Genomic DNA, 16,791 nt, shown 5'->3' with positions numbered 1-16,791 from the left:
TTAATTGGAATGACAACTGTGAGTTGTATATTATTCATTAATTGGAATGACAACTGTGACTTATATATTATTCATTAATTGGAATGACAACTGTGAGTTATATATCATTCATTAATTGGAATGACAACTGTGAGTTATATATCATTCATTAATTGGAATGACAACTGTGAGTTATATATTATTCATTAATTGGAATGACAACTGTGAGTTATATATTATTCATTAATTGGAATGACAACTGTGAGTTATATATTATTCATTAATTGGAATGACAACTGTGAGTTATATATTATTCATTAATTGGAATGACAACTGTGAGTTATATATTATTCATTAATTGGAATGACAACTGTGAGTTATATATTATTTATTAATTGTAATGACAACTGTGAGTTATATATTATTCATTAATTGGAATGACAACTGTGAGTTATATATTATTCATTAATTGGAATGACAACTGTGAGTTGTATATTATTCATTAATTTGAATGACAACTGTGAGTTATATATTATTCATAAATTGGAATGACATCTGTGAGTTATATATCATTCATTAATTGTAATGACAACTGTGAGTTATATATCATTCATTAATTGGAATGACAACTGTGAGTTATATATTATTCATTTATTGGAATGACAACTGTGAGTTGTATATTATTCATTAATTGGAATGACAACTGTGAGTTATATATTATTCATTAATTGGAATGACAACTGTGAGTTATATATTATTCCTTAATTGAAATGACAACTGTGAGTTATATATCATTCATTAATAGGAATGACATCTGTGAGTTATATATTATTCATTAATTGGAATGACAACTGTGAGTTATATATTATTCCTTAATTGGAATGACAACTGTGAGTTATATATTATTCATTAATTGGAATGACAACTGTGAGTTTTATATTATTCATTAATTGGAATGACAACTGTGAGTTATATATTATTCATTAATTGGAATGACAACTGTGAGTTATATATTATTCATTAATTGGAATAACAACTGTGAGTTGTATATTATTCATTAATTGGAATGACAACTGTGACTTATATATTATTCATTAATTGGAATGACAACTGTGAGTTATATATCATTCATTAATTGGAATGACAACTGTGAGTTATATATCATTCATTAATTGGAATGACAACTGTGAGTTATATATTATTCATTAATTGGAATGACAACTGTGAGTTATATATTATTCATTAATTGGAATGACAACTGTGAGTTATATATTATTCATTAATTGTAATGACAACTGTGAGTTATATATTATTCATTAATTGGAATGACAACTGTGAGTTATATATTATTCATTAATTGGAATGACAACTGTGAGTTGTATATTATTCCTTAATTGGAATGACAACTGTGAGTTATATATTATTCATTAATTGGAATGACATCTGTGAGTTATATATCATTCATTAAGTGGAATGACAACTGTGAGTTATATATCATTCATTAATTGGAATGACAACTGTGAGTTATATATTATTCATTTATTGGAATGACAACTGTGAGTTATATATCATTCATTAATTGGAATGAAAACTGTAAGTTATATATTATTCATTAATTGGAATGACAACTGTGAGTTATATATCATTCATTAATTGGAATGACAACTGTGAGTTATATATCATTCATTAATTGGAATGACAACTGTGAGTTATATATTATTCATTAATTGGAATGAAAACCGTGAGTTGTATATTATTCATTAATTGGAATGACAACTGTGAGTTATATATTATTCATTAATTGGAATGACATCTGTGAGTTATATATCATTCATTAATTGGAATGACAACTGTGAGTTATATATCATTCATTAATTGGAATGACAACTGTGAGTTATATATTATTCATTAATTGGAATGACAAGTGTGAGTTATATATCATTCATTAATTGGAATGAAAACTGTGAGTTATATATTATTCATTAATTGGAATGACAACTGTGAGTTATATATTATTCATTAATTGGAATGACAACTGTGAGTTATATATTATTCATTAATTGGAATGACAACTGTGAGTTATATATCATTCATTAATTGGAATGACAACTGTTAGTTATATATTATTCATTAATTGGAATGACAACTGTGAGTTATATATTATTCATTAATTGGAATGACAACTGTGAGTTATATATTATTCATTAATTGGAATGACAACTGTGAGTTATATATTATTCATTAATTGGAATGACAACTGTGAGTTATATATCATTCATTAATTGGAATGACAACTGTGAGTTATATATTATTCATTAATTGGAATGACAACTGTGAGTTATATATTATTCATTAATTGGAATGACAACTGTGAGTTATATATTATTCATTAATTAGAATGACAACTGTGAGTTATATATTATTCATTAATTAGAATGACAACTGTGAGTTATATATCATTCATTAATTGGAATGACAACTGTGAGTTATATATTATTCATTAATTGGAATGACAACTGTGAGTTATATATCATTCATTAATTAGAATGACAACTGTGAGTTATATATCATTCATTAATTGGAATGAAAACTGTGAGTTATATATTATTCATTAATTGGAATGACAACTGTGAGTTATATATTATTCATTAATTGGAATGACAACTGTGAGTTATATATTATTCATTAATTGGAATGACAACTGTGAGTTATATATTATTCATTAATTGGAATGAAAACTGTGAGTTATATATCATTCATTAATTGGAATGACAACTGTGAGTTATATATCATTCATTAATTGGAATGACAACTGTGAGTTATATATTATTCATTAATTGGAATGACAACTGTGAGTTATATATTATTCATTAATTAGAATGACAACTGTGAGTTATATATTATTCATTAATTAGAATGACAACTGTGACTTATATATCATTCATTAATTGGAATGACAACTGTTAGTTATATATTATTCATTAATTGGAATGACAACTGTGAGTTATATATTATTCATTAATTACAATGACAACTGTGAGTTATATATTATTCATTAATTGGAATGACAACTGTGAGTTATATATTATTCATTAATTGGAATGAAAACTGTGAGTTATATATCATTCATTAATTGGAATGACAACTGTGAGTTATATATCATTCATTAATTGGAATGACAACTGTGAGTTATATATCATTCATTAATTGGAATGACAACTGTGAGTTATATATTATTCATTAATTGGAATGACAACTGTGAGTTATATATTATTCATTAATTGGAATGAAAACTGTGAGTTATATATCATTCATTAATTGGAATGACAACTGTGAGTTATATATTATTCATTAATTGGAATGACAACTGTGAGTTATATATCATTCATTAATTGGAATGACAACTGTGAGTTATATATTATTCATTAATTAGAATGACAACTGTGAGTTATACATTACTCCTTAATTGGAATTCATTTTTGAGACGAGCATTATATATATATTAATTTATTTTTATTTTGGACTATTATTCTCATCTTCATTGGTTGTTTTTTTTTTTGCGCTTATCTCGAAAATGAATTCCAATTAAAGAAATAATATATATTCCGATCGGTACGGACCCGACTATGGAAGATCCAATAATAAATAAACGTGGATTTATAAGATCAAAGAATCCAACCTCGATCACCCTTCAGGGCCCATGGCGCAGTTGATAGAGACGTTTAATCTCTACGGTTCCAGATGGACATTGTCTGAAGATAGCAGTTTCAATCCTACCCAAAGCCGGCCAGAGGTTTACTTGGCCAAAACGTGGTGAGACGACTATAACTACGGATGGCAGTGATTGCTGAGAATGCAGTTAGGAGATTCGAAGTTCCTATCAGTCGCGGTTACTACCTGACGAAGGCCAGAGGAATAGTTGGCCGAAACGTCGTGAAAAAACAACAACCAATAAAGGTGAGAATAATAGTCCGAAATAAAAATAAATTAATACAACTATGAGTTATTCAACATTTTTCAAAGCTCGAAACTCTATCATCATAACCAGGTGCATATTAATGTCATAACTAGAACTCCTATCTTTTTCAAAAAAATGTTTCAATAGGGATAGTTGCTAAAGCAACACTGATTATAGCATTTAGGCTAATTTACAGATACGATCAATTTAGATTAAACGATGTGCTCAGAGAAGGAAGAAGCAAATTCATTTATTTTTATCCTTCAACGAAGTTGATCAAATAAGCATGCAAATACCAGCAAAACAATGTGGCAGCCAACGTACTTCCTAACTTCCGGTGTAACGCTACCATAAGCGGTGACAGGGCAAATTAGTTCCTTCACTTTTATAGTTTCTGAGTATTTATATTGTGGAGCGATTTATTGAAATCTATATATATAAAAGCGAAAATGTATGTATGTATGTATGTACGCTTTTCCTCGATGTCCACAGAAGGCTTCTTTCAGAGAAGCGCTCGCTCGCTTCACAACTTCTTAAAACTTTTTATATCATTTATAAATTGTAATATCTTGCAGTTAACCATGGCTCTCGCCTGTCTATTTAATTTTATTGACTTTCAAACGTTAATTATTTAACATTTCCCGCATCGGCACGCGTTACATTCGGTTTTCGGTATAAACAAAAAGCGAAACTCGACTGTAATCACTGGCCGAAGGCCACACTGGCCCGTGCGCCCTCCGGGGCCCGGGTGACAAGATCAAAGTGTAGTATCTGTTCCGACAGATGCTGCAAGCTATGACTAGCAAAGACCAGCTATGACTAGCAAAGACCAGATGTGGGGGCAACCCCACATGCCTGACCTTTAACCAGCTCCCATTTCCCACCTCTCGGGAGCTGGTCCCCTTTTTCCCTTCCCCCTCCCTTCACTCCTCACATTAAAAATCGGCCTTGTGCCTAATTTGCTCGGTGGGGGAGCAAATAAATACCCACTGGCCAAAAGCCAGACCGGCCCGCGCGCCCTCCGGGGCCCGGGTGACATGATCAAAGTGTAGTATCTGTTCCGGCAGATACTGCAAGCTAGGACTAGCTATGACTAGCAAAGACCAGATGTGAGGGCAACCCCACATGATTGACCTTTAACCAGCTCCCATTTCCCTCCTCTCGGGAGCTGGTCCCCTTTTTCCCTTCCCCCTCCCTTGACTCCTCACAATAAAAATTGGCCTTGTGCCTAATTTGCTCGGTGGGGGAGCAAATAAATATCCACTGGCCAAAAGCCAGACCGGCCTGTGCGCCCTCCGGGGCCCGGGTGACAAGATCAAAGTGTAGTATCTGTTCCGGCAGATACTGCAAGCTATGACTAGCTAGGACTAGCTATCACTAGCAAAGACCAGATGTGGGGGCAACCCCACATGCTTGACCTTTAACCAGCTCCCATTTCCCTCCTCTCGGGAGCTGGTCCCCTTTTTCCCTTCCCCCTCAGTTGACTCCTCACAATAAAAATCGGCCTTGTGCCTAATTTGCTCGGTGGGGGAGCAAATAAATACCCACTGGCTTTCGGCCAGTGGTCTCTAGAGAGCTAAGTAACGTTTGGTCAATGTCGACTTCGTCATATCAGATGATAGCTTTCATTTCGAGACGAGACGCTCCCCCTAATAAACGGGGAGCGGGTTTTTAAAAACAAACAAACCGATTTATTGACCTCATTAAAAACTGTCCCGCACAAAATGCTAACTGCTGAATACCTATCGCCGTCACGTCAATCAAAAACGCGCACCTGTTTTTTTTTTTTCACACTTTACTATTTTCCAACTGCGCGTCGTAAAGGCTTCGTTTTTTTTTTCACGGGCACCTGCTTTTTTTTCACATTTCGGGTTTTTTTCACACACACCTACAAACACCCGGGCAACGCCGGGTATCCCTCGCTAACATAATTATGCAATTAAAAATGACACAATTAGTTTTTATTTGACCTTTCAATAACAGAATTAAAAAAATAATTTTTTAAAAAATTTTTTCCCCAAATTTTATAAGAAATATATGTTTATAAAATTATAAAAATAAAAGTCATTTTTTAAAAAATTTAAACATAAAAGTTTTTTATTTGAATGTATGTAATGCATATATGTGTATGAAAGTATAAAAATTAAATCCAAATAAAAATAACAAATAAAATTATTGAAATCAAATTAACAAAATTACGAACATCATAAAATAACGTATCCACTACATCATATTCCCAAAATAGTTTAAAAAAGGTTTTTAAAAGTTTTTTAATAGTTCTCTAAGAAAAGAATCAAACGAACTTTAATAATTCTTAATAAAAATAAGATCGAAAAAACTTTCAATGATTATTAAATAATAATAAAAAACAACGATCGAACGTAATAAAAAAAGAGTATGTGCAGATGGGTAGATATAGGTGTGGGAGAAAAAAAAAGGAACTGATTTGCTTTGTCACGACTTCCGGTAGCAGCCACATAGGAAATTAGGAAGAACATTAGCTAACTATAACCGAATGTGTATATCTTACCTCGACCAGACATAGTCGTACCAACGTTGGACTCGTTTTTGAAGCTCCTTAGGGACATTGTGTGATTGCATATATGATTTTGCACCGTCCTATAATGAGAAAACAATAGAGTGAATAAATGAGAAAGATGTAGTTTGCTTGAAGCATTGTGCATAGTGTGAAAGAAGTTGTGTTTGAAGGCTATATCAATGCAGTTCATGGGAAACACTGTACACACAAATTAGCGTATAAAAGATAATGACAATATTAGAACGAATTATCAATAATTATGCTTTTTTACCAACGGAACGTGTCGTTCAAGATTGTAGATGTTGATGTGCGTAATTTTCGAGAGGAGTATTTCTTCTTCAGGGTGGGGTGGAAATTAAAAAAAAAACGTGTAGAACTGCCTGCTTTATTTATTTTTATTTATTTCTTTATTTCCACAAGTCAGTGTAGCAAACCGGCTGTCAAATCCACTTCCAGGATACGAGTTGTGAAAATATTAAGTATTGCTGAGAATGCGGTTTGTGGGATACGAGTTAGCATATAAAAAGAATAAGGACAATTTTAAAGTAATTTTCAGTAATTTTCTATGATCAGTATTCAATAACAATACATAATAAATAAACCAGAAATATGTTTATATGTATTAATAAATAAACAAACAAATAGAATCAATAAGTTGATATATAGAAAATAAACAAATAAATAAACAAATAAAAATGTAATAAAACAAAAAGATAAATTCATTTCTGAATTTTTGAGATGAGGATTAGTTATTCGTATTACTTTTAATCCCAGCTTAATTGCTATATGGGTAGTTTTAGAAATAGAAGTTATATAATCATATTTTGGGGTTCCCATCAGCGAGTTGGCAAGGTCACAAAAGGTTAGGTTTGACAGGTATCAACCTAGAGAGAATGCACCGGAAATTAGGGGTGACACAGGAATTGTGGTTGTAGGCTTCCGGTTGACGACCACATGGGCTGAGAGTGGTTTAGGCAGCAGAAGTATGCAGATCGGAGATTCGTCTTTCCGACAACCAGGGTTCGAGATGATAGGCTTGTCTTGAAATAAAAGATTGAAGCTTCAAATCCATCTTGTTGTCATTAATAAAAGCACACACATATACACACCCATATATGTAAGAACACAGACACTTAAAAGTACCGGAAAAGTAAACGAAATAGTAAAGTAAACGATTACGTAATAGTAATAAATAAATAAACACGCAAAAGCCTTCTTTTAACAGATGGAACCTCCGACCTTCTTCAGCTATATCATATCAAACTCGGGAATGTTTCTGTCGAACTTCAGAACTTGGACGGAATTTCGAACGAAATCGTTTATTTACTTCACGGGGGTAGCATGCTCTTGTTCCGTCAGCCATGACTGGTTAGAGACCCTAAGTAATTCGCAATTGTACTTTTCGGTCGCCCACACTGAGGATTGAACCTTCAACTGTCAGGATAATATCACTTTTTAGAATTGATTTTTTCAAGTATTTTAACCACTGCGCCACGGGTCCTTGCAGATAAATTATTAAAAAATTAAATATATGCATATGTATGGGTGTACTTTTGTGCATGCGCATGTATGCATGTGTGCGTTTACGCACATATATGTAGATTTGTACACTTATACAAATTGACGTGTACACTTTAGCAGGGGAACTAATCTAAGTGCACATAGAATTACCTCCCTTAGACCATTCGCTTTACCCAATAGGTATATTACCTCACTCTAATACAGCAGTCATTAACTCTCCTAAGTACACACTTTAAGCATAAGACGCAAAAATTAACCCGTTTATATATATATATATATATATATATATATATATATATATATATATATATATATATTCATATATAAATAAAAAAAACACTAGCGAATAAATACTGGAAACTCAAAGAAAGCAGACATTCGCCGGTAGTCGAATGGAAAATAATAAGACAAGCTACCACGTGTAGGGACCTAGATGAACCATGTAGATTATGCCTTCATGAAAAATTTGCTATCCTGTACTTTAAAGAACCCCAACATCTATTAAACTGTAGAAGAGAAATAGCAAATAACTGTGTTCACAAGATAAAATTTACTCTAGGAAAGCGATACAAAATAGTTTTAAAACTAACAATAACAATAGAAAATAAACAAATAAATAAATTAAATAAACATGAATATACATAAACGATCACACATATATGTATGTATGTGTGTATATATATATATGCATATATGTACGTACATATATATATATATATATATATATATATATATATATATATTTATATATAAACTAACAAAAAAAAACACTAACCTAGTTTTAAAACAGATCCTTTGTCCGATAAATGCATGCCCATTGGCTGATAGGAAGGGCGCGGTGGATACTAGAAAGCTGATTGGCTAACTAAAATCTCAATAGAAGAGGAGCATATAAAAACGATAAACAACCACAGAATTCGCGCATAAGAGCGAGGAGTCCTAGAGTGGATGAAACGTGGAATATTCAGTGTAGCTTAATCGCCATATATATTTTATAAATTACCAAATTACTATACATATATACTAGCATGGGTGCCCGGCGTTGCCCGAGTATTTGGAAGTGTATGTTGAGCAAAAAAGAAAAAGCAGTCAGTTTTTTTTTAATTTGACCCCTAATATGACCCCTTAAAATTTATAGTTTCGGGCTCAAATCACTTTATTAAGTTAGATCCAGGTTCAAGGAACCTATATCTAAAATTTCAAGTGTCTAGACCCAAAATTTTCGGAGGAGTTTGGTAGAGTTCTTAAAGGTCAAATCGTTGAAATTTGACCCCTTAACAGCCAAATTTCTGGCTGACACTGGTCACATCAATTTTCTCAAATCTCAGTACCCGGTATTTCAAATTTCGAGTCTATAGACTAAAAATTGACAGATTTATTGCGTAGGGAAATGTACACAGACAGACAGACACACAGACACACACGTTCACTTTTATAGATATATAGATATATAGATACGTATATATATGTATATATATATATATATATATATATAAAAAGCTATGATAATGCCTAACAATGCTAAATATCCATCAAAACTCGTATCCTGGATATTAATTTGACACGCAAACGATGACACTGACTTCTGGAAATAAAGAAATAAATAAGACATAAAAACCGACATAAAATCTCGCTGTACGTATAGTTTCTTTCTTTTTCTTTTCCTCCCTGTAGAAGAGATACTACTCTCGAAAATTAGGAACATGAACACCTACTATTTTGTACCATACATTTTGTTGGTAAATAATCGTAATATCGTAATATAATTGAAAATTCTTGAAAACTAGTGGCTGCACCGCATCGGCACACACAACGCCGGGTCAAACACAAAATCAAGTACACTCAACATCAAGTACACTCAACATCGTCTTACCATCAATGCTTTTCTTGTGAATTCTGAGTATGGGAACTTCACATATGCACAAAACAAAATCACCGAAAAACAAAAATACCCTAAGGGTAAGGATAATGAGTAACCGTTGGATAAAATGATTGTTTAAATTATTACGAACTTGCCAGGATTCGAACCTGGAATCCTCTGATCCGTAGTCAGACGCGTTATCCATTGCTGCACAAGTCCTGTCCGTATGCCGAAAGATGTTACCGCGACTGTATACAGACAGTGCTAAGTTCCTTTATTGAGATTGTCGGACTGACTTCCTCATCTTGGTTGTTATAGTCACAACGTTTCGGCCGTTTTGCCCTCCGGCCTTCATCAAGTGTTTTGTATCGAACTGGGGAACCGTTTGTTAGAGTCTCGAACCCAACCCTTTATTATTATTATCACGGGGGTACCGTGTTCGGACTCCAGCTCGGCTCTGGGACATAGTTACTGATTCTCTGTTTTGAATGTTACTTTTCACTGCCTTAGTTTACAGTTACCCGAAGGTGCTGAGTTCAATCTTGAACGAAGGCAGTGAAAAGTAACATTCAAAACAGAGAATCAGCAACTATGTCCCAAAGCCTAGCTGGAGTCCGAACACGGTACCCCCGTAATAATAATAAAGGGTTGGGTTCGAGACTCCTAAGAAACGGTTCCCCAGTTCGATACAAAACACCTGATGAAGGCCGGAGGGCAAAACAGCCGAAACGTTGTGACTATAACAACCAAGATGAGGAAGTTAGTCCGACAATCTCAATAAATGAAGACACGTCATCTCAAAAATACAGACAATTACTAGTGCTAAGTTCCGTTGACATGGGCAGGTAACTTTTTCGACAAAAACAAAACGGCCCCCAAAAACGTTATTTCAGGATTTTCTGTGACTCGGCGTTGTTCGTTATGAACAATATATAGAAAAGAAAAATCTAGGGATTCGCACCGTTTAGGGAAAAAGAATTTTTCAATTCAGTACATACGTTTAAAAGTTTTATTGGTATATAAGCGTACACACACATAAATAAATAAACATTTAGAATTTTATTAATAGTATAGATTCCTTCTAATACTGTCATTATACTTTTATATACTAACTCGTGTCCACGGTGTTTCCCACGAACCGCATTGATATAGCCTTCAAACACAATTGATTTCATAATGAATATTAGCAGCTTTATTTGGGAGTTATTATATTCAGCATAATCTTAATAGATTTTACATGGCAATAAAAAAAAACTTATTTTTTGTGATGTTAGGTTAGATTTTCTGTTGTATAATTTCCACTCTTATGTGTTCGTTTGTTCGCCACTTGTACATTACTGTTTTTATGGACGAATATTTTTGTTTTCATCTTGAAAATCCTAGAACAGAGAGGGACAATTCAAGTAGAGCGTATTCGAAAATGTCAAAGGTTCGGGTTAAAAACAATGCAATAACACAAAATGAAACATTAATTATCTGCACATTTATTGACTTAAAATAAAACCAATAAAACTTTTCGTAACAAGGTCAAAATTCTAAAATGGACGAAAATTGTCATTGCATGAAAATATATAGCTTTTAAAATTTATAATTAATTTTGAACAGTTATTAATGGCACGCGTGTGACTGTTTTTATCGCTTTTAGAAAACTTTTTTTTTTGCTGTAAGCAATAAAATAAAATTAAATTAAAAATTACAATTTCTTGTTTGTTTCGAAAAGTTATATTTTGTAAAAAAAAAAAGAAAAAGATCCTTTTCTCACCCTCCCCCAACAACTAAAATTCATATAATGACAACTTTCATTGATTTTCTTAATTTCAGAACAAGGGGAGGTAATTCAAATAGACCGCATTCGAAAATATCAAAGGTTCACGTTAAAAACAATACAAAAAAAAGTATAAGATTAATTACCTGAGCGTTTATTGAATTAAAATAAACACACAAAAGTCACACGCATTCCAACCGCCTATACCCTTGACAAATGACACCCTACCTGAGAATTCCATCTTCAAACTCCCCGGTCTAATATTTGCGGGCAATATGAACTGAAATAAATACATAGAGGACATTGCAAAGGCTGCTGCAAAGAAGGTGGGTTCCCTCTATCGAGCTAGAAGACTACTCACAACTGAAAGTATCCAGTACCGCTACAAGGCCACCATTCGCTTTTGCATGGAGTATTGTTGCCACATCTCGGCTGGTGCATCTGCAACTAGTTTCTCCCCCTCTTGGATAGGGTCCAAAAAAGAGTTATCAATCTAATCGGTCCCACTTTATCAATTAAGCTCCAGCCCCTGTCCCATCGCCGCTATGCTGCATCACTGTGCCTGTTTTACAAATATTGGAATGTGTTCTAATGAATTTGTGTCACTCGTCCCCCCCCCTCGTCGTACATATCCCTGACAAACCTGCTTAGCAATAAGATCTCACCTCCTTCACTGTTGGTGTCCCTAAATGCAGTGTTTACCGATGTATTGGAAAATTCAAGATGGCGCTTCACTCCCTCTTTAACACGGTAAGTTTGGAAAAGGTGTTATGAATAAGTCACGGTAACATATATTGAGTGAGTTTTAACAGTATTTTATCCAGTTTTTTTTATTTATAACACCTTTTCCCAAACTTACTGTGTTAAAGTGAGAGAGTCAGACGCCATTTCGAATTTTCCAATACATCGGTAAACACTGCATATTTTCGAGCTGAATAAACGTGTTACATTGAATAAAAACACGAAAAATATATCCAGTTAGGTAGAAAAGTTACTTATCTTGCGTTTGATAACATTTATTTGTTATATATTTGTTTTTTGACAACTTTTTCGAATCTATGTGTACAGTAATACAAACCCAACGTTTTTTATTGTGAAGTCAATTACTTCAAAAGATGTTCATGCTGTGTCGTTATCGGGGATTTATTTGTAACTAATTGACTAACGAAAAACAAAATGGCGCCTACGAATATTATCGTGAAAACTAAGCATCGCGATTGGTTTAAAGAACTTCGATGTTTATTCTTATGTACACACAGGCGCGATACTAATACAAGATTAAAGATGGACTGAAAACAATGAGAAAAATTTTTAAAGCTAAAATCTATTGAAAATATTAAATTATACAAGTGGAGATGTAAAAAATTCTATCAATTCTTTTTGCACAACGCTGTTCATATTTCATATTTCATATTTCCGAGAGTAAATATATGAGGTGCCTTCAATAAATTTCCAGACTTTTTTCGTAGGGGCACTTTTATTGATAGTACACACATGAAACTGCAGTCCCCTTTGAAGTAATCTTCTCTGGATGCAATGCCCTTGTGCACCGTTCCAACAACTTCTGGAAGGCCCCACGGAAGTCCTCTTGTGTGAGCGTGTCAATAACCCTGGTCACAGCCGCTACAAACTCCTCAATTATATCATGTTTTTTTTTCTTTAAGCTAAGAAAATGACCAAAAGTAACAGGGAGCAAGGTCTTGAGTATAGGGTGGGCGAGGAACCGTCTTAATACCCATCTTGGTCAAATAGTCTGTAACAAGGATGGCGTCGTGGACTTGTGCATCTGCGCAAATCTTCTGCATCTTCAGTTCCTCGCGAATAATTGTGTGTACAGTTCCCACACTGACATCAAACTGTGCATTTATTTTCTCTATAGACACATGACGGTCCTTGTTCATGAAATTCTTTATTTGACCAATCAACTCTGGTGCGCTGACTTTCGTACCCGTCTCACACCTCTCACCATCCAACACAGCCTCCCTGCCTTCTTTTAATCTCTTATGTCACTAAAAAAAACTGATGCTCGATTCACACAAGATGGTCCAAAAGTAGCGTTGTTTACCTTAGGGTGACAAAGTTATCGTTCCACCCTATATACGCATATATTATTAGGCGATATAATATATTGTGTGTGTATATATATATATACACTCGTGAACAGAAACAAAATGGGCCATGATTAAAATTGGAACAGAAAAAAAATGGGCCATGATTGAAATTGGAAAGAAAACAATTTTTAAAATTTTTATCGCTTGTTTGCTAATAATTAGCTGTTATTTAGTATTTTTCAAGTTATTAGTATTAAAGATGAGTCCAAGAAAAGTAAGACGACATCTTGACGGAAAAATTAAAAACCGAATTGCAGGATTACGACAGGCAATTTTGACTTACAAGCAGATTTTCGACATTTTGAAAGAAGAAAAGGTGGCAACATCTCTTTCAGCTGTGAAGAGAATTGGGCAAAGGTTCGAAATTGAAGGCACAGTGAGCAGGAAAGTTGGTTCTGGTCGCCCCAGAGCATCCACAATGAAGGACGATCACAGGCTTAAAATGACCGTTTTGAAGGATCACAAAAAAACTTATGTTGAACATAGCAAACAATTCGAAACAGCAAAAGGAAATTCTCTTTCTAGAGTGACAATATCCAGAAGGATGAAGGAAATGGGATTTTCATCAAAAAGATGTGCAAAAAAACCTTTGTTAACTAAGAAGAACATCAGCGACAGAAAGACATTTGCATCATGTTATGGTACGAAAGATGCAGATTGGTTTAGAAATGTTTTCTGGTCGGACGAATCAAGATTTTGCCTTGCCAGTGATGCCCCTGAACGTTGCATCCGAAGATCCGGAGAAAGATTTTCACCGAATTGCATAAAAACCACAGTAAAACATGGAAACGGAGGAATAATGGTATGGGGGACCTTTTCTGCTGCAGGAGTTGGGGAAATTATCAGATGTGATGCGTCAATTAATGCCAAAGAATACATTCAAATATTAGAAAGAGGTCTATTACCAAGCATCCAGAAGTTAGAAATGAACAATGACATTATTTTTCAACATGATAATGCCCCTGCACACACAGCAAAAGTCACAAAGAAGTGGCTTACTGATAATTCAATTGATGTGATGTTTTGGCCTGGCCAAAGCCCAGATTTAAACCCAATGGAAAATATTTGGGCTATAATATCTCGTGCATTAGTCAGAAAAACTTTTACCAACAAAGAAAAATTATGGGAAGCAGTACAAAGAGAATGGAATAACATCTCCTCTTCACAGTGCTCCAAGTTGGTTGAGAGCATGATAAAAAGAATTGATCTTTTAAAAAGATCTAAGGGCAATTCCATTCCATACTAAGTTTTTATTAAAGTAAATATCTTGCTCTTTATATTTTTTACTCATTTTCGTTTATTATTTAATTGCATTTTGTGTAATGCAGCTTTTTGTGCAATAAATTGTAAATTTCTTTCCTGGCTCATTTTTTTTTGTTCATGAGTGTATATATATATATATATATATATATATATATATATATATATATATATATATATATATATATGGTCCCTTACGTAAAAAAGTCAATCGTTAAACAATTTTTTGTATAATAAACATTTAAACCTTGTGTGTAAACAACAGTGTTCAGTACTTCAGTAGAGCATTTTAGTATGAAAATATATCTACAGCAAATAAGCAGCGTTAAAAAGATCCATGTTTCATTCCAGCAGGAAATCATCAGGTTTAGTCTATATACGGCATAATCACGTTGTCACATCGGTTCTCGTCAAATCACTGAAGATAAGCAACGTTGAGCCTGGTCTAAAATAGGCGACCATTTATGAATTCCAGGTGCTGTATATGCTCCCCGCTTATCTCGACATTGTTTCCAGTCGTCTAGCACTTCTCCTTGCCACTTGACTTAAGCAGCGAAAATTCCGGGGAGCTGTGTTTGGAGTTGCGCAGCCCGTGCCTCACAATTACCCGTGCAGCTACCTTTTCAGGAGGTATCCATTGTCTTTCGAGACTGAGCTGGGGGCTCCCATTTCCAGTCAAGCTAATGGTTTAGTGGTAATGCTTAATTTTGATGACATCCTAAACTATAACAGGATATTTTGATGTGTTCTTGTATCACATAGAGATGCGGATAAAGCATGTATATACATGCCGTGTCGTATAGTCATTTGCTACAGAGTTTAAAACAGACTTCGTAGCTTAGTGGGGGATGCCCTTTTCCCTTCCCTGCAACCTCTTTCCCACAGAAGGGACGTTGCGAGCCTATCTTTGTTTATCGTCATTTCCACGGCAAGTGCTCGTCTGAGCTCCAATCTATGCTCCTCCCTCATCAATCTTTCTCGAAAAACCCTCGTCTAGCTGAAACCACTGTCAATAACTTTCTCCACTCTTTCACTGTGCCTTAATCAAAACGTAGATTCCATGAACAAAGCTTCTTTCTTAGAACTGCATGCCTATGGAACTCGTTTCCGTTTGCCTGCTTTCCAGCTGACTACAACTTGGTTGTCTTCAAGTCCAACATAAACAAATTCTTGATGAACCGCCCCCTTAAGTAATTCAATCTACCAAATTTCCATTACTAACGATTACTACGCTATTATACCATTGATTAGTGTACATTCAATAACCCCTATCCTCGAGTGGCCTCAGTGACTTGATAAGTGGTGACTCTTATATATAAAAAATATACACACATAAATCGTGACTCTTGAATCTATGTCTAAATTCGTGTTTCTTTAATATATAATTCGTTGTTATTTTAGGGTGTTTAACACATTCAACAGACAGTTCAAAATAAACGTATGTATCTAATATGATCTAAACATCTATACGGTGTATGTGTGTGTGTGTGTGTGTGAGAGTGAGTGACGTGTACGTATACACTAAACAGGTTCAATAAACACGACAGTTCCATGAAACCTTTTTTTACAAGGAATCACCACTTATCAAGGCTTGAAGGCAACTCGAGGATAAGGGTTAATAAATGTAAGGTGGTAGTGTAGTAATCATTAATGGTATAGATTGGGTAGTATTTGGATTATTTAATAGGACGGTTCAATGAGAACTTGTTTACATTGGACTTGAAGCCTATCATATCGTAATCGTCCGGGAAGCAGGCCAAAAGGATCAGTGTTCTACACGCGGACAGTTCTAGGAAA

General features: G+C 34.1%; 1 protein-coding gene across 9 annotated transcripts in view; it reads right to left on the bottom strand.

Moving 5' to 3' along the window:
* LOC145269516 (uncharacterized) overlaps positions 1–16,791 on the bottom strand; it is a 962,295-nt gene that overhangs the window by 170,654 nt on the left and 774,850 nt on the right. For all 9 annotated transcript variants that reach the window (XR_013865075.1, XM_080125267.1, XM_080125266.1 and 6 more), the window contains one exon: positions 6,468–6,556. Coding sequence is in view for 8 of the 9 variants with exons in the window: in XM_080125267.1 (XP_079981393.1) it covers positions 6,468–6,556 (89 nt within the window). In the remaining variant the exon portion in view is untranslated. The remainder of the gene's footprint in view (positions 1–6,467; positions 6,557–16,791) is intronic.

The sequence above is a fragment of the Euprymna scolopes genome, chromosome 45 (assembly GCF_053919585.1).
Source record: "Euprymna scolopes isolate OS-2025 chromosome 45, ASM5391958v1, whole genome shotgun sequence".
Taxonomy (NCBI): domain Eukaryota; kingdom Metazoa; phylum Mollusca; class Cephalopoda; order Sepiida; family Sepiolidae; genus Euprymna; species Euprymna scolopes.
This window is presented reverse-complemented; position numbering and strand designations above follow the sequence as displayed.